General features: G+C 35.1%; 1 protein-coding gene and 1 long non-coding RNA gene across 3 annotated transcripts; one reads left to right on the forward strand and one right to left on the reverse strand.

Annotated features, from left to right (window-relative positions):
• Nucleotides 1–1,298: 1,298 nt before the first annotated feature.
• Nucleotides 1,299–19,296, forward strand: LOC145613365 (tetratricopeptide repeat protein SKI3-like). Of its 2 annotated transcripts, XM_081668458.1 has the most exons (22): nucleotides 1,299–1,555; nucleotides 1,631–1,714; nucleotides 1,814–2,017; nucleotides 2,138–2,260; nucleotides 2,420–2,503; nucleotides 2,611–2,661; nucleotides 3,836–3,928; nucleotides 5,655–5,795; nucleotides 5,873–5,953; nucleotides 6,841–7,082; nucleotides 7,175–7,346; nucleotides 9,308–9,423; nucleotides 9,786–9,843; nucleotides 10,038–10,103; nucleotides 10,214–10,426; nucleotides 11,582–11,633; nucleotides 11,913–12,286; nucleotides 12,411–12,505; nucleotides 14,899–15,138; nucleotides 15,888–16,528; nucleotides 18,219–18,422; nucleotides 18,740–19,296. In XM_081668458.1, exons 1-22 carry the CDS (start codon nucleotides 1,544–1,546, stop codon nucleotides 18,904–18,906), a joined length of 3,513 nt encoding a protein of 1,170 aa, XP_081524584.1. In that variant the 5' UTR covers nucleotides 1,299–1,543; the 3' UTR covers nucleotides 18,907–19,296. The 2 variants fall into 2 exon arrangements, with proteins under 2 accessions (XP_081524584.1, XP_081524585.1); XM_081668459.1 differs by lacking the exons at nucleotides 1,299–1,555; nucleotides 1,631–1,714 and having other exon boundaries at nucleotides 1,915–2,017; nucleotides 2,142–2,260.
• A 1,834-nt stretch (nucleotides 19,297–21,130) lies between these two features.
• Nucleotides 21,131–21,977, reverse strand: LOC145613373 (uncharacterized). Its single transcript, XR_014106928.1, has 3 exons — nucleotides 21,599–21,977; nucleotides 21,382–21,459; nucleotides 21,131–21,211 (listed from the first exon to the last, which is right to left on the reverse strand). It is a non-coding gene; the product is annotated as an uncharacterized LOC145613373 (long non-coding RNA).
• Between the last annotated feature and the right edge of the window lie 364 nt (nucleotides 21,978–22,341).

The raw sequence follows: 22,341 nt of genomic DNA on the forward strand, positions 1-22,341 counted from the left end.
TAGGTGGAACGAGTGCCGATATCTAGCCAGTAGACCAACCTCGAATTTCATACGTGTGATATATTTTATAATTGCTAGTTTAGTTATTGTAATATGTAAATTTATTTATTTCATTTGCTAGTTGAACTTGTTGATTAAGGCTAAATGTATATTAGGGCTTCCAAAAAGTTATAGTTTGATTCATGTCTTTAAAAATCAAAACAATAATAACAAAGGAATTTATGGGGTTTTAATTTATTTTGTTTTCGAAACAAATCTAAACAGGTTGGGGCTAGGACTAGGCCGGAATCAAGGTCATTCTTTTCAATTGGCGGCCTAAATCTTTTAATGTGAATAATGAAATCAATCAATTCGCCTTAACATGCGAAAAAATTCACTAACCAATCAATTGTAAGCAAATAAAAGTGTATATAATGGTGATGTGAAAAAAGGGCAAAATTACCAATTCAATGTGGCACTAGAATTGTTGATTTGGTTAATTATTAACTCTAATCTAATTTGGTGGATCAGAGTTTAGTAGTTGATTATGTGACACTTTAATTGTTCCCGGATAAAACCCTCATACGCACTACCCGCTTTAGCACAAATATTTTATCTAATCAAATAATTACCTTAATTTAATCTTAATAAAGAAACTAAAGTTTTAAAATTTCAAAAAGAAACAAACTCTTAAATCGATATGGACTTGCTAGTCACAAAGAAATTGGTCAGTCGATGAACTGGTCTACAAAGAATGACAAAATGTAAATCCGTGAATAAAAAAACGTTAAGAGAAAAATGTTTCAAGAGGAATCCCGAAAGAATAATTTCTAGGCATACCTGGTTTAAATAAGGATCGCATAAAAAATGGCATAAAGCGGAAAAATTGTGAGTCGGGAGCCTACCAACTCTTACAAACCAAGAAATGGAATAACCGTACCGTATAATAGAGAAGTTATGTGAAGCTGAATTCAAATTGGAATGTTTGATATGAACTACTTCAGAAATTTTATAAAAGAGCAGAAATCGTGAATAACTAATGTGATTAGCGGTAGTTATCAGAGCAAACATGTGCAAGGTTTAGCTTAAAATATCCATTTGATTGACATAAATATTTTTGGGCCAATATTTTTGGGTTAATTTCGGATCGTGGATCGGATAATTCGGGTCGAGTTATCGGGTCAGGGTCAGGATTGCCAGGTCTTGGCACAACCGCACAAGTGCACAACCTTGACCGCGTGTCTTTTCCATTCATTTTATTTAAATAGTTACACAAATAATTTTTATTGTTCATTGTTAAGATTGCTCTCATATAACAAACCAATTTTTGGGCAGAAAACGAAATTATAAATTGCCCCCAAAAATTAGCGGTTTAGGTGATCTAGTCTAGTAGCACGAGTACTGAAAAGTGAACACTCACCACTTGTCTACTTCTCCGACGAGAGGTTGCCGGAATTGCAGAGCTCAAACCGTTGCTATTGTTTCGGAAACTCCGACACTACTGCTACTTTAGTTGATCACCATCTTTAATTTAGGGTTTTTGGCGAATTAATTTTATTTGAATATGAATGTTACGGTAAACTCTTTACCATCATCATCATCTTCATCTTGTTCGTTTTCGAAATTTCTAATGGCAATGCAATCTTTACAGGAGGAAAACGAAGAAATTCAATTAAAAACCCTCGAAGAACTCGCGGATTCTCACCCAGATGACCCTTCCCACCATTTTAATCTTGTAAATTTTCTTTCTTTTTTAGGGTTATAATTGCAATTGTTAATTTTGTTTAACTATAGTTTCGCCGAAATTAGCCATGAATTGCTGATTTTCTGGCAGGGGAAATTGATTTGGGAAAGAGGAGAAGAATGGAGAGAGAAAGCTGCAGAGCATTTTCTCAAGGCAGCTAAATTGAATCCCCAAAATGGAGAAGCATTCAGATTTTTAGGTCATTACTATACTTATGTTTGTTTGGATACCCAGAGAGCTCTCAAATGCTATCAGCGTGCTGTTACGCTTAATCCCGATGATTCGCAGTCCGGGGTTTGTTCTCTTAGCTTTGAATACCAATTCAATTATCAATTATGTCTTGTACAACAGTTATGCTTTCTGTTTTGTTACTGCTTTCTAGAATTTAAGCTACATTTTGTTTGCTTTTATAAGGAAGCATTGTGTGATTTACTGGACAAAAGTGGGAAGGAGAGCTTAGAGATTGCTGTGTGCAGGGAGGCGTTCGGGAAGTCACCCCGTGCCTTTTGGGCATTTTCCAGACTAGGTTTGCTGATGGTAAATAAATTTATGTATATTCTTTTCGTTATAGTTGTTCCTTTCAAATATGCATCCTTGAAGGGTAAAACAATCAAATTTGAAAGAGAAGATTGTGTATTTATGTCTATATTGAAATGCATTGTCCTTATATGTTGGCATATACTTACATATGTTCAGGTGCATCAAAACAAGTGGTCTGAGGCTGTTCAGAGTCTTCAGCATGCCATCAGAGGCTACCCAACCTGTGCCGATCTCTGGGAAGTCTGTATCTCTTTTTATACTTCCCGTTGTATCTCCTTTTGTGTAAATGCATGCACCTGATTTTTTGTATTTATCTAGCCAAATTGACTTTACTTCTTTTCCTTTAGGCATTAGGTCTTGCCTATCAACGACTTGGCATGTATACTGCTGCCATTAAGGTACACCTCCTTCCCCACTAATTTTTTTATTTTTTTATTTTCTATAAATTTAATATTGTTGGCTTGTCAAATAAAGTGATTACTGGTTTTAACTTCATTCTGCTATTTCCTCACATGTGACCTCAAATGTTTTCTACCTTTTATAATTAGGCTTTTGTGTCATGCCACAGCCATGTGTTTATGTTTAAAAAAATTTGTTTATCTTCTGCCATTAAGACACAGTATGTCAGCATCTATATATTGCATGGAAACACAAACGCACAATTGCTGAAGCTCCAATTTCATACTTGTAGGAAATGTGGAAACTCAAACTTGAGCAATAAATTAATAAGTTTGATTTTGCTAGTTTTGTTAATTTTAAGAAATGCGAGAAACAGAGGGTCATTTTGTGGCACTAACTATCCTTGAGTAGTCTTTTTTTATGTAAAGAAAACGTTCCTCCCTTAGTTTCCCTGTGTCCAGTGTAACCTCTGTGGGAGTTTGCATGCTTTCATAGGCCAGTATATATGTCAGTCCAATTGATTTTAAACGAAAGAGTTGCCTCTGATTTTGTCTCATTTTAAACTGTGAATTTAAGTAATTCCACTGAGAAGCTAAATACTTGTGAAGCCTAGACGCCTAGTGCTTATAGCCATACAAAATCTCTAGCTTCACGCACTGAATTTTAAAAGAGGTAGCAGGAAGAAGGTTGAGATTCTTACTTTTCTTAGTGAAATGTGTAATAGCCTTGGGAAAGAAGTAATGATGTGATTGACTAAGTGTGATTACTTTTTTAGATGTCATAATTCCTTTGACAATGAAAAAAGTTAATAAGTACCACAAAGAGAGTATGATTCTCCTTAAGAAACTAATGAAAAATATTGCATGCTAATCTCATTGAATATCAACCAAAGCTGAGCCCTGGAAAATATGTGTAGAATTGATTTTTTAATATTTGATTCCTACTCTACTCTAACGATAGAAACTTTATAAATCTACGACTCCTGTGAGTCACAGCTCCCCCCCCCTCCCACCCCCACCCCCCAAAAGTTGATTTTGGCTTGATCTTGAAAGTTGTTAGTGATGGGACTGCTTGTGCTACTGCTAGTAAGTGTTTTAATATGTATATATGTTTGCATCTTTGAGTTTCCCTCTTCATACATCTACTAATGAATTGAACATTTGCTTTCTGCAGTCTTACGGGAGAGCAATGGAATTGGAAGATTCAAAAGCCTTTGCTATGATCGAGACTGGAAATATTTTTCTAACGCTTGGTTCATATCGGAAGGTATGTCTCTGTAATGGACTGATGTTTACTGCTTACTAACTCATGCAAATAACAGTAAAATTATAGAGAAAGATTGATTCTTTGAATAATGTAGATAATCTGGTTTTTGTAAGATGTAAGAATTAATAAAGATGGAAGCTTTAAGATTGATTGATAATGGTGGAAGGGTTACAAACGATAATTTAATAGCTTAAGGCTATCAATCTTCGAAAGTGAGTTTAATAATGGCTTTAGGCCATAACTCTTCCAAAGGGTCTCACCAAATTGCTGCCTACCTTCATTCTCCTCCTCTCTACCTATTTATACTAAGGAAATAAACTAATATAAACTAGAATACCTATACTACCCCTCCAGATTGATCTATTATAATACCGGCCCCATTAATTTTCACCTTGGCCTCAAGGTGGATAATAGTCAACCGTCAGCGTTCGATTTCCGGCCTCGGCAACTGTGATCACTGTTCCAGCTCTTGAATAGGTGAAAATTAAGGGCGGACTGCATTGAGGAATGTTGTTCCTTGTTGGGAGTTGGTACTCCCTCTAGGAGCCTAAACATAGCAGAAAAACGCAGCAGCTTGTCAAGGGAAGTAATTGGAATTAGGATGAAGTCAGTGGTGAAACAAGAATTTCTGCCTACCTTCATTCTTCTCCTCTCTACCTATTTATACTAAGGACTATAAACCCTAATAAACTAATATAAACTAGAATACCTATACTACCCCTCCAGATTGATCTATTACAGTCTCTGTTTAATAGCTTTATCTTAAAAGAATTTAATGCATTAGATCAAATTAAAGGTTGGATGACATTGTGAGATTTGCTTATGCAATCATTGCAAAAGTTCTTACACTGTACTTCAGTCCTTCCAAAACAGTGCATAAGGATTTGACCATCGCTGGTCCTTGTTTTTTTTTTTTTAAGCATGTCTTTATTACAAATGCAACTGTAATATTGTGTCATTTTGAATATACTTAGTACATCAAAGAGGTTAAGGCGTCTTTTGAAAGAAGATCAATGAAAGAAACTAGTTTGCTTGCTAATTTTCACGCCAGCCAGCAAAAGAAAAACTCCTAAACATTTGTACAGAGTAGTGGCATGAAAGTAAAGTCTTTGATAGTCATGTAAACTATAATCATAGTAGCCATTTATTATTTTATTTTATTTTTTTTTGAAAATTTTGTCCTAGCCAAGATTGTTCCCAAAATTGACAAATTGGCTTGGAGATGCTATTAAGCAATAGGTGAGCCTGGTCACTGAACACCCTTTTAGGCAGCCTATTCCATAGACAAGCCACTGGAAATGTAGAAACTGATGATTTCTAGTTTTTGAGCTCTCTGAACACAAAAATCTGGATGTAGGCACTGATATGCTCTCCAGATTTACTAATTGTCAAATAAAAGTTTCTCAACAACACATCATTGCAAATTCCTCTAAGGGGCGTTTGGAATGTGAGGGTAAAGGAAAGAGATGGCTGGCTATTTTAGTTGTTTGTTAGGCCAAATTTACTAATTGTCAAGTGTTAATTATGCCTGACACTTGATGTTTCTTGATTAATTGCTTCAAGTTAGCTCATGAGTTTTTTTTTTTTTTTTTTTTTTTTTTTTTTTTTTTTTTTTTTTAATATTTTTATTTTTATAAAGTTGGGGTCTGATTTATATCTTTACTATTTTAAGAAATACAAATTTTCTATCTCTCTCTGAACTCTTTTGTGTGTCCTTTCCTTTTAGGGGATTGAGCAATTTCAACATGCTCTGGAGATATGCCCTCAAAGTGCATGTGCACAGTATGGGCTGGCTTCTGGGCTTCTTGCTCTATCACAAGAATGCATTAAGCAGGGTGCATATTCATGGGCAACATCTCTATTGGAGGTTCTTGTCTTTTTTTCATGAATAGGAAGATACATTTGAGATTTTTCTTCTGATAACATAGTTCCTAATTGTTGCAGGAGGCATCTGAAGTTGCAAAAAATAGTGCTGTTTTGACCAGTAATATGTCATGTGTATGGAAGCTACATGCTGATATACAGGTAATTGTTTGAGCTTCATCTTATAAAAAAAAACACGAATAAAAAACTGTTCTATCCCTTTTTGGTTAATTATATTAGCATACCTATGCAAGAAAAATATAATCCTGATTTTTTTCTACTCTCAAATTTCATGTGAAGTAAGTTTGCACAAAGGGCAGAGGCATTTGTTTGGACAACTATACTTATTGCGAAATTTTACAATTTGCAAACTTGGAGATGTAACAAGGAGCTTTTTCCTGTTTCTGTGTGATAATCTTGTGATAGTGGAGAGATTTGTAATCATCTATTTTCATAATTAAAAGGATAGGTTGGATTTATTGAAGTTTGTATGCATGTCTAGTATCTATGTTATTTGAATTGAATCTTCAAGTAGATTCTCTTATCGCAATTCTTTGTTGAATAGGATAATTATAGTTTATCTTTGGACAAGTGAAACTAGTTCTAAGATTAAACGCCCACAATCACTGCTGTGTGCTGTATGACTCCCTCCTCAATGCACTGTCACCATTCTTTTTCTATACCATCACCACGTCTTTCCTCTTATTTTAATGACCATTCTTGCTCTCTTTTATGTGTTGCCTCTCTCTTCTTTGCCTGATTTTGTTTTATTCTAATGATCATTGAAATGTTATGTTGGGTACAATAAAATCCTGTTTTAGTTGTACCATATATTGAAGTACTTTTCAAACTTTAATCAGTGGTTAAAAGATCTTGGCCATCTTGCTAGCACATGGCGCACTTAAATATTACAATACATAATTATTACGTAACCTGGATTGCCATCATGAGAAGGAGGGAATCAAATATGATTCAGTCTTCTACATGTTTAACGCAACTGCAATTAACTTGTGCTGGTTACTAAATGCTTTTTTATTTTGTTTTGCCAGCTTACTTATGCAAAATCATTTCCATGGACAGAAGGTGGTAATCTAAAGGGCGAGGAAGCCTTTTCTAGGTCTCTTCTTTCGTGGAGAAAAACACGCCAAATTGCTGCTGTGTCAGCCAAATGTTCCTACCAGCGTGCTTTGCACTTAGCTCCATGGCAAGCAAATATATATATGGATGTTGCTGTGGCTCTTGATCATGTTTGCTCTTTACAGGGGAGTCGTGAAACTGATCTGAGCTCCTGGTAAGAGGCTCCATTCTGCTTCCTTTAAACTTGTCTTTTCCTTGCTTGTTTCAGTTCTCAAGATGTCATTTAATTCATGACTTTATCATCAGGAAATTATCTGAGAAGATGCTGTTAGGAAGCTTGCTACTTGAGGGTGACAATCATGAATTTTGGATGGCATTAGGATGCATGTCTGATCATAGGGCATTGAGACAACATGCCTTTATCCGAGGGTTGCATTTGGATGTATCTCTAGCTTCTGCATGGGCTTTTCTCGGCAAGGTAATTCCTCGGGCACTCCTAGAAGCATATTGAACACCACTTTTCTACGAAATGCACACACATACCCAATTAAATTTTGGAGAATGGACAGGGAGTTGTGGCTCTATTTCCAGAATATCTAAAAAGAAGGAATTATATTATTCTTTATTATAGTAGTGCTATTGTACATGAATTCTTAACATTACAGGGATAGCCATTATATGTTTGTAGTAATATGTATACTTATTCAATGGCTGTTTGTTCAAAGTAATGTGTCAACATCTGAAACCTGAAATGCAGAAATTCTGCTGCAGGTGATAACATAAGTGATACATGGGTGAGCGCCATTAAGGGGTGCACAAGGTTTTAATTGAGTGGATTTCGTTGCATGTAAGAAGGTTATTTAGTGAGTTCTGCTGAATGTAGTAGTTTCTATTTTCCCACATATCATTAGTACTCTTTTTCCTCTTATTCTAAATAAAGTTATATCTTAAGCAGTCTTTTGAGTCATTAGCCTATTACTCCATGGATGTGTTAATTTATTTCGCTTCCCTTACTTTTTTGAAAAAAGACTCCGTTTGATGGACTGTATGTAGTCATTATAGAGCTAAAAGTTGGTTTTAAATTGTAGCTATCCTTTACTTATAGGAAAAATACACTTTAATAATCCCAACTTTGCCCAATTTACTTTAAATAATCCCAACTTTTGATTATTCTACAACGATCCCAACTTTACCTGTGTTTTCTTTCTTCAAGCCAGATTACCGGTTACCTGTAAAAAAGGTTAAAAAAAATTTAAAACAAATTACTTGACACGTGTTGCATTCTAATTAGTTCGAAAATAATTAATTTAAATTAATAAAAAAAAATTAATAAAAAAATTAATTTAAACAAATTAATTACTTGACCTGTGTTTTCCCCAACCGCCAAGGCCCAACCCCAAACCACCCTTCTAGATCCCTCAAACCTACTTTTCCGAACACCCTCACTCCCTTTAGCCACCAAAAACCTTCCCCTTGCACCTGTCGTTTGCGTTTTCCGGCGCATGGAGGAGAGACAAAGTTAGGGATTTGCGTTTTTGGTGGTTTCGCTGGCGAGGGAGGTGAATTCGAGGGCAGGGGATGGTGTTTCAGGTGGTTTCGGGGGCGGGGACAGGGGAGGAAGACGATTTTAGGGGCGGGGCTTTGGTTATGGGTGGTTGTTTCGGGGTTATGGGTGGTTGTTTCGGGGTTATAGATTTTGGCTATAGCTGTTTTACGGGGTAGGGGGAAGGAGGAAGACCGGTTTTGCGGGGGTGAGGCGGTTTCAGGGGAGGTTGTGGAGGGTGAGGCTTGGGACGTGGTGGTTTGGTTGGGCTGGGGAAAGGAATGGCCACCGCCAGTGGTTGTGGGCTGGTGGTGGCTGGTTTTTGTTTTTTTTTCTCTTTTTTTTACTGATTTTTTAAAAAAAATATTTTGGACCATTTACAACTTGACACGTGGCAAATTACCTACAATAATAGGTGGTTGACTTTTGTTGACCGGTTTGGGATTGATAGAAGAAAATGGAGGTAAAAGTTGGGATTAGTACAGAATAATCAAAAGTTGGGATTATCCAAAGTAAATTGAGCAAAGTTGGGATTATTAAACTGTATTTTTCCTTACTTGTATTGCTTTAAACTTTCGTACACATTAATGAGTGTTAATTCATTGACTCTGTACAATAGAAGGAACCTTGCGCACTGCGTTGGCGGCTGTTTGGATTTCTTTCTTCCCTATGGAAGATGAATGATTTCAAAGTCCAAAATGAAGCTAAATAGTTCCGTCCTGCATATTTTTAGTTATTGTATAGGCTTTTGACATATGAAAATTCAGCACCATGTGGGCTCATGCCTATTTTGGATTTGTGTAGTGGGTTTTACTTTGGACTTCTCCTCTTGAAACTTCTAACTCTAATGGTCTTTATGATGTTGAGGCTTATGCTTTGGATGTTGCTTTTTATAGCTATACAAAGAAGAAGGTGATAGCCAATTGGGAAGACAAGCCTTTGACAGGGCTCGAAGTATAGATCCTTCTCTTTCATTGCCATGGGCTGGCATGTCAGCAGATACGCTTATCAGGTACTACCTCCGTTTTTTGTAGTGCATCGGTTTGGCTGGCACTAAGTTTTAGGAAGGTGAGTTGAATGGAGTAAACTATCTTGTATGTGGGGTTTGTTTGGGAATTAAAAATTGTGGAATAGAGATAGTGGGGGTAATAGTTTATAAAAAAGTAAGGGATGTGAGGAGAAATACTAGAAAGGTAAGAGTGGGGACCATGTGAGGAGAGAGTTATAATAAAAATATTCTACTAAGGAATATGTCTAAAAAGGAAGTGATGCACTAAAAAAAAGCAGTAGGAGTAGCTCTTTTGGGTTGTGCTTGTTTGTCTGACTTTTATTGATGTTTCCACCTGATTCTTCTTTTATATGATATTACTGAAGGGAAACTGCATCAGATGAGGCTTACGACAGTTGCTTACGAGCTGTTCAAATATTACCTGTAAGTTTATCAGTTCATACATGCTATCTAAATTACTGGCAACAAATGTTTTTCCTCTGGAACTTAAAAGAATATTGCAGTAATCTTATTTTTGATAGGTAATTCATTTTATTTTACTTTATAAATATTTTTCCTCGGTGATGTGATGTACCTGAGTGTTGTAGTTATAAATTTCGGCTTTTCCTGCTTCACAGCTTGCTGAGTTTCAGATTGGTCTTGCAAAACTTGCTCTACGTTCAAACAACCTATTATCTTCAGAGGTATGATGAAATTCTGATGGATTCAATTGGGACTGGGTAGTTGTGCTGAGTGCTAGGCTGATTGTTTCAGTAATCAAATTTCACATTTATTTCCCTCATTATTGCCCCAGGTATTTGGATCTATCAGGCAAGCGTTGCAGTGCGCTCCTTGGTATCCTGAGTCTCATAATCTGAATGGGCTAGTTTCTGAGGCACGACATGATTATCAATCTGCTATCGTTTCTTATCAGCTAGCACGTTATGCATGGAAGACCTCTACACTTTCCTTGCCCCATTCTCATTTTGTTGATATATCAATTAATCTGGCTAGGGCACTCTGCAAGGTGTGTGTATATGTTGGCTTCTCCTGTCTAATTTTTCCGTGTCCCATTTTTCCATTTCTTTTGGTTTTGATGTGAAGAAGCTGCTCTCATATGATAAGTGAAAAAGATATAAAACTGGGAATAGGGATGGCAAATAATAATAGAAAAAAAGTAAATAAAGTTGGGAAATATTGGTTCAGTCTACTATCGTTCAGTATACGATTTTTCATGAACCAAATATTTGTGGTTTTGGGTGGACCCAGCGGGTTTGTATTTAAAAAACATTATTTTTTACATAACAAATATAACTATATAAGTATGTTATTCATTAAGAAATTGAAATTAATTCTATATACTATTTCATGGTACGGTAATCAATGGAAGGAGAACAAGTACACAGTATACTAAACTAGGAGATTGAAGAGAAATGATTGATCTTACAATAGTATAACACAAAGAATGCAATGAGAAGAAGAGTACTGGAGTACAAAAGAAAAGGATTCTTTTGTGGGCATTGAAAGGGAAAAGGAGAACATGTTGTGGCGTAACACTTTTATGGTGATTTTGTGGTATCTGGCCAGAATATGCGAATCTTCTCAGGAACTGCTTTTACTAGTGATTTGTTTTGGGATAGAATAACATTTTAGCAATTCTAGTGGCCAAGGCCCAAGGCAGTGGAGGCTTTTTAATAGTTACTCAGTGAAGGAAATTCATCAGTGTTGAATAGGTTTCTTTATATAAAGAAAAAGTAGTGAACCTTTTCATTATAGGTTCATGGGATCTGTGAACTATTTTGAATGTTTCAACCCTACTATTCACCACAGCAGGTTGGGGTTGACTCGTTATGCTGGTTGTTTCAGTTACAATTTTGTGTTCAAAATCCTGAATTTTCATGTTGATTTCGGGACAGATAAAATGTTGCAAGGTCTATTAATTATATATTGTTAATGTGAGACCAAAACAACTCCAATTTTGTTTTGCTGTTAATATTCTTACCTTGTCTTTTTCATTATATTTAATCCTCATATCGTTACCCTTAGAAGCCTCGAATAGATAAATCATTCGAAAAAGAATATTTCTAGATTTCTCGTGATTGTGATGCTTTACTTCTGATACCATGAAATGCTGTTATGAGTGTCTGCTAAAACTCTTTAGAAACATGTATTTTTGTTGCAGGCAGAAAATGTACTAGAAGCTGTGCAAGAATTGGAAGATCTGAAGGAAAGAGGTTTGTGCTGTCAAAGCGTCTGCCATCTTGAATTTCCTTTACAGTGTGTTAATATTCTTCTGTTGCTTCTCTCTCAAAGCTGATTCAGAATAATAGTTGAATCTAAAAAATTGCCTGAAATTATTGCATCTTCGTTTGTTATAGAGGATGTGATTTAGAAAATTATATGTTGTAGAGTTGTTGGGCTTACCGCCTTCACTTGCTGGTGTTTAACTCAGTGTAGCTGGTAGTCTGGTATTGATGTGTGGATTAACTCAGTGTTTTTAATGAGCATTTTAGGTTTTCTTGACGTTGAAGGCCTTCAAGTCTATGCTATATCATTATGGAAACTTGGCAAGAATGATATGTCCCTAGCTGCTGCTAAAGATCTTGCTACATGTGTTCCCACCATGAAGCTGTCCACTGCAGTGGCATCTATTTCTTTAATTTGCTGTCTTCTGTACTCCATTTCCGGGGTAGGATCAACTATCAATAACATTTTGCAAATGCCCAGGGAGCTGCTTCAGAGTGCAAAAGTCAGTTTCATCATATCTGCTGTAGATGCTGTTGATCAGAGCTGTCAATTACAGGCTTTAGTCTCAAGTAGCCGCCGTATCCTTTCAACACAGGAAGAGATTATGGAAATGCATTTGCTGATTGCACTAAGTAAACTAGTATGTTTCTTGTCTAAGTGTTGTTTCTCTTGTTTGTATTACGATTTATTTGTTCAGATTTCGGGATTCTATCACTTGGGCAGTCATTGATGGTGTGAAATTGGTATACTGATGAATTACACAGATAAGAAATGGAGATGGACGTTCCCTCAGTCTACAAAGTGGCATAGATCATCTAAGAAAGGCGTTGCATATGTACCCCAATGGAATTTCTTTAAGGTACATCACTTAAATAGCTGTGATATTTAGATTTATGTAAATTACTGTTCATTCCCTATCTGGGTATATTAGTTGAAGATATGCCTTGGCAAGTGTGTATCAAGAAGTGGTTCATCAAAATATAAACGGAGGAATTAGGAGATATATACATACTCTATTTTCATACTGGAAAAATTGATTATAATAATCCCACCTTTTGCCGGTTTGCTGTTAATAATCCCACCTGTTGATTATTATCTAATAATCCCACCTTTGGGGGACATTCACTTCTACTGGTCCCTGACTTGTTGGTAACCAGTATGATAGGTTAACATGCCACGTGTCACTCTGTAATTTGTCCAAAAGTATATATTTTTATTTTCTTAAAAAATTTTGGGTTGATTATTTCACTTTTATTCTTTTCCCTAACCCACTTTCTCTCCCCCGCCGCTAATTCCGGCCAATCAGCCACCCCTTGAAACCAAGCACACCCACCCATGGCCGGCCACCCCCACTCACAGATTGGCCACTCATACCCACAAATTCCCTCACCCACGCATGATCACCCCCACCCAAGCCACGACCATCTACCTCACCAACGCACGAAACCCCCACCCCCGAAACCTCCTCCAATGTCGAAATTCATCTATCTTCTTCTCATTTTTCTATTGGGCCTGCTCGTATTTCTTCTCGAGCTTGTGTTTGCTGCCCCCAACAATTCTGCTTACTCCTTGATAGGGCTCGGAAGGATGCTTATCATGAAATTGATAATCCCAATGGGGGTTCTTCAGCTTGGTTTGGCTGAGGATGTGTTGGGTTCACTTTTTTTTTAATGAGTATTTTTAATTTTTAGTTTTAATTGGATGCTAATTGTTTTTTTTGTTCTTGTGGATTTATAGTTGTTAGATTTAATTGGGAAATGGGTAGTAGAGAATTGGGACACTTCAATGTTGAATGGTGGTTAGTTGGAGCTTAATGGGACTGCTACCTACCAGCCACCTCACCAACGCATGAAACCCCCACCACTATTGCTGCTTCTGGTTAAATCTCGGCGCCGAGATGGCTGAATAACCACCACCATTGTTGTTGGAGGAGGTATTGATAATTTGATATGGAGTGGATGAGGGAGAATAGAATTTTTTTTTTCAAAACACAATAAAATAAAATAACATTACCTTAACTGCCAGGTAACGGGTCACAAGGGACCAGTAGAAGTAAATGCCACCTAAAGGTGGGATTATTAACAGCGAGCCGAAAAAAAGGTGGGATTATTAGAATCAATTTTTCCTTTAATACTTGTGCTTTCTATGCTTCCCATTATGGAAATGCCACAATATTTGCTACCTAGTACTACTTTAGAAAATTTTTACACCTTAAAAATACAAAATTGCCTTAATATTAAAAGATGGAGACCAGATTTAGGGAGCTAATAGGTAATGTTGACATGCCAAAAGTTGGTCCTTTTCTATCTCATTCTCTGTGTAGCAACTATTTTGAAACTGATGATTTATTTTTTGGTCAATGAGCTTTTTAAAATTGCAGGCTGTTTTGATAATTTAATTCATTACATTGTAGTAATTCGAACTTAATCAAGGTGCCATACTTTATGTTTTGACTTAATGAGGATGGAGCTGCCAATATTATTTACTTTATGCACCTTATAGAAGAGCCATGGAATGATTTTAGAGTGGGCTGAAATGAGAAGACTTTGTCATTCATCTTTTGTGAGTTATGTTTAAGAGGATTTAGAGTATGCTTGGTGCTGTCTACAAGATGGCAGCTGTTAAAACAGCTTAGCAACTGGCCATTTTAAGAGTTTAATAATTAGCTGACGGGCCTATAAGGGTTTAGTCTGGTGTTTGCTTCAACTTTCAGCTGCCCAAAGAAGATCAATGTGAAAATAGATCCTATGTGACAACATAACTAGGCATTTTAGTATTTTATTTGGAGCTCTATCAGGAGGCTGCTGTTAGATGCTCAAGAGTCATGAGGATATTCCTGTAGAGTTGTATCTATGTTGTTCTTGGTGGACTGGTGGTCCTCTCTTATGTCTTAGTATTTCAGCATCAAAATTTTTCTTGTAATTTTGGGGAAACAATTTTTCTTGTTATAATTTAGATAAATTATTATTAGTTTTAAAACAAATACCAAAAAACAATGAACTCCATAAATCCCATTCCAACTGTCCGTTTTTAGTTCCAAACAACAATCAAGCCTACATTGGCAATAAGAATGGATGATATCCCTTATCCTTTGTCCATCTTCAAAACATGTGAACCATCCTATTAGTTTACTCTTATTTCATACTTGCAACCTTTGCAAGTGCGTTTTTTGTTTAAGGCTTCTCTCTCTTCTTCTTCTTTTTTTTTTTTTTTTTTTTTTTTTTTTGGGTGATGAGGCTTAACTGCTTGCAGAAATATGCTCGGATATCTTTTGTTATCTCGCAAACAATGGGAAAACGACCATGTTGTAAGGAGGTGCTGTGCTGTTGTTCCGTTTAACTCAATAAAGCAAGACTTCAGATCTGCGCATGAAATTATTGGTGCCGAAGCTGTTGCTTGTCATGCTACTTACAGCTGCAAACCAAAATACTCTCTTTCAACATGTAAATACCAGAATGTGCATGGTGCATCACTGATGGGGTTAATGCAGAGGTATGATCTATGTAAGAAGTTTTGAAATGTATAAATATTTATTGTTAAGACTATGCATTGCAACAAGACCATCTAATTTCTACATTGTATTCATGTCAACTAGAATGAAGCGTAGGAAGTATTAGAATACTGTTTGGTTTAAATTACAGCTCTCTTCTGGAACTACTAACTTGCAAACATTAAATTCTGAATGTAGAAATCAGATGGTCTTGTTTAATGTTTTGGTGACTAGTTGCGCTCTTCAATATTTATGTTTTGGCTGGGTCCAATCTTGTTCTGAAAAATTTGGAATTAAATAAGAATCTAGGCTAAAAACAGGTGATGAGAGGCTAGTTAAATAGTGTTGTGACAATCATTTCTAAGCATCTTTGCACACTCATACTTTCAATTTGTTGATTAACTCAAGCTGAAATATCATGGCAGCTTGTAGTTTTCCTATTTTATGTTGTGGTTAAGATGTTTTTTTTTTTTTTTTTTGAAATCGTTAAGATGTTTAATATACATAAGTTAGATCAACGAAATAGTCATACATAATGTAATCAGGATATGGTTCTTGACTTCACTGATGACAAACAGGTCTTTGAGCTAGTGATAGTTGTATAAATTTCAGTCTGTAATATCAATTCGTGTGTACATCAATAGATCTTGTTTATTTGAGCTATAATGTGGTATTCTTTTAGTGCATTTACTCTGAATATTTAGTCTCTATCTTTTCCCAATCCTCTTATAAGTTTATGATTGTTGTGTAGATGGCTTCGGCTTGAACCGTGGAACCATAATGCAAGATACTTTCTAGTACTTAATTTTCTTCAAACAGCATGCCAAGCAAAATATCCGCAACACCTTTTGAACGTGCTCAAGCGGATGACTTCTGTAGCTCTCACGAGTCAGTTATCTTTGAATAAGACATTTGAAAGATATAAAAGATTTCAGCTGCTTATGTGTTCTTCTGAGCTTAATTTGCTTGATGGAGATATGTCAAGCAGTGTCTCTCTTGCAAGGGATGCATCAAACCTTTCGCTTTCTGATGCCTATACCTTTTTTGCCCATTTGCAATTATGTCGCGCTCATGCTGCTGAAGATAACCAGACAAGTCTCAATGTAGAGCTTACAGAGTGCTTGAAGCTTAAAACAAATTACCCTATTGGTTGGATTAGTCTTAAGATTATTGAATCTCGTCATAGAGCCCAGAAAGGTTCCACTTTTTTAGATTCTGGCTTTAGAGATAGTATTAAAGAGATCAAGGAGTCGGAGAATTCATGGTTGGCTGTCTACAAACTGTTTTGTGGTTTAGTTTCTCAATGGGCTCAAGATTTTCTACGTGCAGAGGAGTTCCTTGCTGAAGCTTGTTCACTAGCACCTACTGAGAGCTGCTTCTTCCTGTGCCATGGTAATAAATTTATTGCATAACTGGCCTTCTAAGGCTTTGTTGTTGTTGTTGTTGTTGCTGTATTAGTCTGTTTGGCTGTGCTCACTTTCTTTCTCAAACTTGGTACATCCGTTAGAAGTTAGAATGAGTATGTGAAAGAATCTTATTCCTTGTTTTCTTGACCTGAATGTTGCTGAATGTAAATTATTTTAGCTTACCTTAAATGTTTTTTATTGAAATTAAATTGCATTTGCTGAAATTAAACAATATTTACTGATTAAAGCTTATTTTTTCTAAAATATAATTTTATATTGATTAAAGATTATTTTTACAAATTTCTTATCAAAAAAAAAAGATTATTTTTACAAATTCAATATTATATTTGTTCTTTAAAGTTATTGATTAAAGTTCATTTTTATTAATTAAAACTTATTTTATTAAACTAAACTTATCTTTGCTGAACTGAATGTATTTTTGCTGTCTTCACTTATTTATACTGAATTGAAATTATTATTAATCAATATTATTGTTTTGAACAGAGTCTTAATGTTTTCCATCTTCAATATTATTGATAGAGAGAAATAGAGAATATGAGTTCTTGAAGATGATGATTTTAGTTGACAGTAAATATTCTTGAGAAGATAGTACCTTTCTGTTGATAAATCAAATATTAGGATTTTCAAAAGGTCACTAATAAATCGTTAGTAATTGTAACTGTTTTTTTATATTAATTTTATAGTATTTTTTTTTGGTAAAAAAATTGTGTAATCAAATATACTCCCTTCGTCCTCAAATAAAATTCTCTTATTACCTTTATCTATTTATTTATTCACTTTTAATTAACCAAACCCCACTATCAACCCTTGTTTTATTCACTTTAAATCTTCCCTTCTTATTTTTTATTTTTTTTTTCCTTTTTCTATATTCATCTTTAATCAACCAAACCCCAATCTTCTTGTTATGTTCACCTTCCTGAAAACTTGTGCAAAGGGCAAATGAGATTTTTTATGAAAAATGCGGAGGGAATATTTGATCAAAGATTGAATGTAGTTTGTGCAAAAGCTTGCAAACAAAAGAGAGATGTGGGAGTATGATTACAAGCAAATAAGATTTGAAAAGGTTGGAAGGTACCTGTGAGTCTGTGACTTAAGAATTGACTTTGATGGTGTGAAGGAGAGCGAATCAGCAACCCCTCAACTGTAATAGTTTTTTTTTTTTAGACGTTCCATTACAGTTGTCAATTGTGCTTAAATTTCTTGTTGATCCTTATGGTATTGGCTGTTTGTAAAATTACTGGGTATTATATAACGTTGTGCAAATTACAGTGACTTTAGTGCTGTTTTCTGAATTATAGTTGCTTAGTTGGAGGGAAAAGAGCAGCAACATCTTTAGGAATGTGATTTAATGGCTTGAACATGTTTTTACTCAAAATATGTTCCCTAGTGAGTCCCCACCTGTTTTTTACTATCAAATGACATGAACAGTTTTTTTTTTTTTTTTTTACAAGCAAATCTTAAGTAGCCAAAATTATACATGATCTATATTTAATTGTTCTAATCCCAGTTGTAGGATTTTGTCACCAGATTTGCTTCTTTTGATAATTAGTTATTAGCAGTAGTATGCATCTTTTGTTTTTGTTCTGTTTTTCTACATATCTTGTTCTATCTAATTTAATCCTGTGGTGCTGTCAAATCATCTCCTTTGTCTCCAGGTGCTATCTGCATGGAGCTTACAAAAATGCAATATGGCTCTCAGTACCTGACAATGGGTATAAAAAGTCTTAAAAAGGCACAAGGAATGTCCTTCATTCAATTGCCATTCGTTTCCCTTTTGTTGGCTCAAGCCGAGGCAAGCCTTGGATCAAAATTGAAGTGGGATAGTAACCTCCAATTGGAATGGTATTCTTGGTCACCAGGTATAATTTGTTAATTTAATTTCTGAGTTGATATGCATATGTTACTTTATCTTCATATTTGCACCCCCTTACCAAATAAAAGTTGAAGGTGTGGGTATGTGGTCTAACCTTCAACCTTGAAACATTTGGTGGTGAGAAGCTCAATATATTGAGTTTACACATGATTCCCTATCCTTTGGGTACACTGTTAAGTACAACGTAGATACTTTCACTTTCTGCTTACTGTTATGATCCATATGTTTGTAGCAGAAGGAATCATCATTGAAGCAGGGAAGCATATATGAAATTAATTTCCTCTTGCCTTGTCTTTTTTCCAGAGACGAGACCTGCTGAACTCTATTTTCAAATGCATCTGCTTGCACTTGGGTCTGGAACCACATCTAGTCAAGATTATGGAGATCCGCTCAACTGGGTTCTTCGAGCTATTCACTTGAATCCTTCTTGCTTGAGGTATTGGAGAGTCATGCGCAAGCTTGCTGAGTGAAGTCTTAGCACATAAGGGTTAATTCAAGTATATTAAGAGCCATAATATTGGTAGTTGTATTATTTGTGTTTACTGCTTCAATTATAATTGAGCTAGAAGACACAGCCCCATCAAAAGTGTACATTCTTTTATCAGTTTTCTCATCAGGTGTAATTGGTCAGTGTTTTGGTTTTACTTGTTATCTACTCTTCCAACTTTAACGTAGTAGTTTATAGTTAACAGTCGGTTATATTAGTGTTCAGTTATATTAGTGTTTAGTTTATTAGTTGATGGCTCATAATGGACTGTAATATAGATTTTCATTGAAGTGAAGGCGATTTCTGCCTAATGTATATACCATGATTGAGTGGTGATAACTGTACAATTTCTTATAGTTGATGTTCGGACTTCTGAGCCTTGATTTTCATATAAATAGCGAGTAGTGTTTGTGACTTCATGTCAATAATAAACAAGCCTTCCCACAATTGTATAACCAATCACCAATCAATAAGATAGAAGACACCTTAAGTTTTAATTGTTAACAAAATAATTAGTACCTCAGTATTATCGTCAATTCATACTGAAGGATCAAAGACCAATCGGTTGTATTAGATTGTCTTATCATGTTATCAAATGCTCATCAATATTGCTTTAAATCTTGTGATTATATGTATTTAACACATGGTGATTAATTTTTTTTTTCTTTTCATTTTTCAATTAGTATTTGTGATTTGCAATTATATACATGTATTTTCATTTTTATAAGATTGTTGCTAATAGGTTTAGATAGGTGACGAAGTGTAATGAAATGGTATTCCTAGTCGTCTTCTATATGACATTCTAATTAGATTATACCGAGTATATATAATGAAGATTTTCTTACTACGTTTAGTCTAAGAGAAGATTTCCGTAACTTTGTTATATTTTTTCCTAAAAAAACGATGATTAATTAATCGAGTATCCATATGTTTAACAAAAGTGTATAGATTTATTTTTTATTGTAGTTCATTAAAACCAAAACCCAATGTATCTCATACTCTATATTGTTGTCTAATGGTTGGTCTTAGCGATTTGAGGGGGAAATAAAATTACTTGCTGCAAATTCATTGCCAGCGTTGGGAGTTTGACCCCTTGTTTATCATTTAAAATCATTAAAATCTCCTATGATACACCAAGGAAGGGGGTGGCTAGTAAAGATGTAACCAAAATTGAGATTTTTGCAACAGCTGAGCTGGAGCGTAGATATCATATAACTTAAACATAATCATGTTCAAGATCATGGACAAGTAAATTAAAGATGCAATTCTATGTTGTATATTAATAACAGTGACATTATATTAATAGTTCAAGGTTTATAAGACTATAACACACCCACATACCACCACAATGACTGAGCTGGAGCGTAGATAGCATATAACATAAAAACATAATCAATCATGTTCAAGATCATGGACAAGCAAATTAAAGATGCAATTCCATGTTCGTTGTATATTAAAATAACGGTGACATTATATTAATAATTGAAGGATTATAATACACCCACATACCACCACAATGACAGTGTGTGGTTAGAAGAGCTCCCTGTGAGCATTCTGCCTGCTGTTAATAAAATTTGCTACTCTCCCGTCCAAAAAAAAAAAAAAAAAAAAAAAAAAAACAGGTACATAATCATAGACAAGATTAATATAAAAGGAACCATAGGAAGAGCAAATAAGGTTCAACCATCACACATAGCTGGCACCAAAAACAGAAATGGCAATGTTAATACAAGACCATAGTCCAAGCTAAGGTTCTACCAAGTCAGAGCAGAAAACTGCACATTGAGCCAGGAACAATGAAGATCTAGCAGATGCAAAAGAGATTCCAAAACTAGTTGGTTTCAAAAAAAAACTTGAGCAGACTGTATTCACATCATATAGAACATTCAAACTGCCATCTCAGTGAGTAGACAGAAACCTCACACCATAGAATTTTCAAATGATCTCCTTCAGAAACCTCACCCGACATTATCTCCTTCAGCTCCATCAACTTTTGACAGATTCTTCTTCTCCCTTTTCTTCTTTCGTTTTTTCTCACTAAAAAAAAAGATAGTGCGGGATCAAGATCAGAAACTGTATATATATCATTAGACAACAGGTACAAACAAATTCACTAAGGCCACCATTAGTAACAACACTAAGGCCATTAACCAATACTACAATGTAAACCAAAACAAGAAAGCAAATATAAGAAAGGAAGACAATACCTCTCCTTATCATTACTATCAAGTGGCTGGACTTCTTTCACTACTGGCAACACATAATCTAGCTTCCTTCTCACAGAACTTCTGTTGCAGAAAATATATAAACATTAAACTAGCTTACTTTCATGAATAAAATAGATATGAATTAATATCATATCAGGTATGTATATCAATATAGATATGAATAAAATTCATGTTATAATTTAAAACCCAACTTGTTTGGTGTTAAAAAGGAACTTTTTACAAGGCCTTACCCTTCATTAGTATCACCATCATTATCAGCAGCAATAATTGACAGAGTGTTCTCCACTTTATGTTTTCTTCCTTCCTCACTAAACACACACACACACAAACACAAAAAATACAAAATGAGACCCTACCAAAATGATAAGCTTATACTATACCAATTCATCAAGAAATCAACTTATTTTGGATGAACAAATAAATTGAAACAAGTTCACAAGGCCTTACTTTCCATAGTCATTTGCATCAATAGCTTCAACAGTTGGCAAATGCTTGTTTCCTTCTTTGCGTTTTCGTTTCTTCTCACTAGAACTCACAAGGAAAAAAAAAAATGAGACAATCAAAGTATAAAAATATGATTTGGCAAATAAACAAGGCCTTACCTTGCATTGTTTTGTCCTTCGATTTCGTAAGCAATTAGCAAATGCTTGTTCGCCATAATCTTCCACTCTCTTGTTTCATTCTCACTAAAAAATACGAAGTACACACAAAAATGAGGCTTACTAGATAGAATTAGACACAAGTAACAAAAGATTTACTCAAGATCCATCTTCATTAAAACCAATAAATAAAAGGAAAAAGAAGAAAAAAAAACAGTTATATATAACATTGTATCTCGAACATCCACTTGGATGGAATATGAACAAACTACATAAGTGGTTTAAGTTTTACATGTTAGAAGTTAAAGACAAGAATTATAATCAGGAAATTTTATTAGAAACAAAAGAAGAAATTTTGTCCTATAATTGTTTCACTTGATATGCTATTCATAATATATAGCATAACACTTACAAGAATAAATAAGGAAAGAGGGACATACATTGGAGGGGCAATAAAATTAGTGGGTGAAGTAATACGGTTATACAAATGTCCCACTAGATGAATTCCCCTTTGACCTTTAAGGGAGAAGACCATTTCACAAGGTCCGGTAAATTCCAATTCTAAGGTTGCCATAAGACTGCGCTCTGATC

Source organism: Chenopodium album, chromosome 25 (assembly GCF_948465745.1).
Source record: "Chenopodium album chromosome 25, dcCheAlbu1.1, whole genome shotgun sequence".
Classification (NCBI taxonomy): Eukaryota; Viridiplantae; Streptophyta; class Magnoliopsida; order Caryophyllales; family Amaranthaceae; genus Chenopodium; species Chenopodium album.

What these genes read in the sequence shown, in the direction of transcription:
- LOC145613365 (XM_081668458.1), top strand. An exon ending in CGCTTGGTTCATATCGGAAG is followed by an intron (nt 3,929 to 5,654) that starts GTATGTCTCTGT and finishes CTTTCCTTTTAG; the next exon opens with GGGATTGAGCAATTTCAACA. An exon ending in GAAACTGATCTGAGCTCCTG is followed by an intron (nt 7,083 to 7,174) that starts GTAAGAGGCTCC and finishes CTTTATCATCAG; the next exon opens with GAAATTATCTGAGAAGATGC.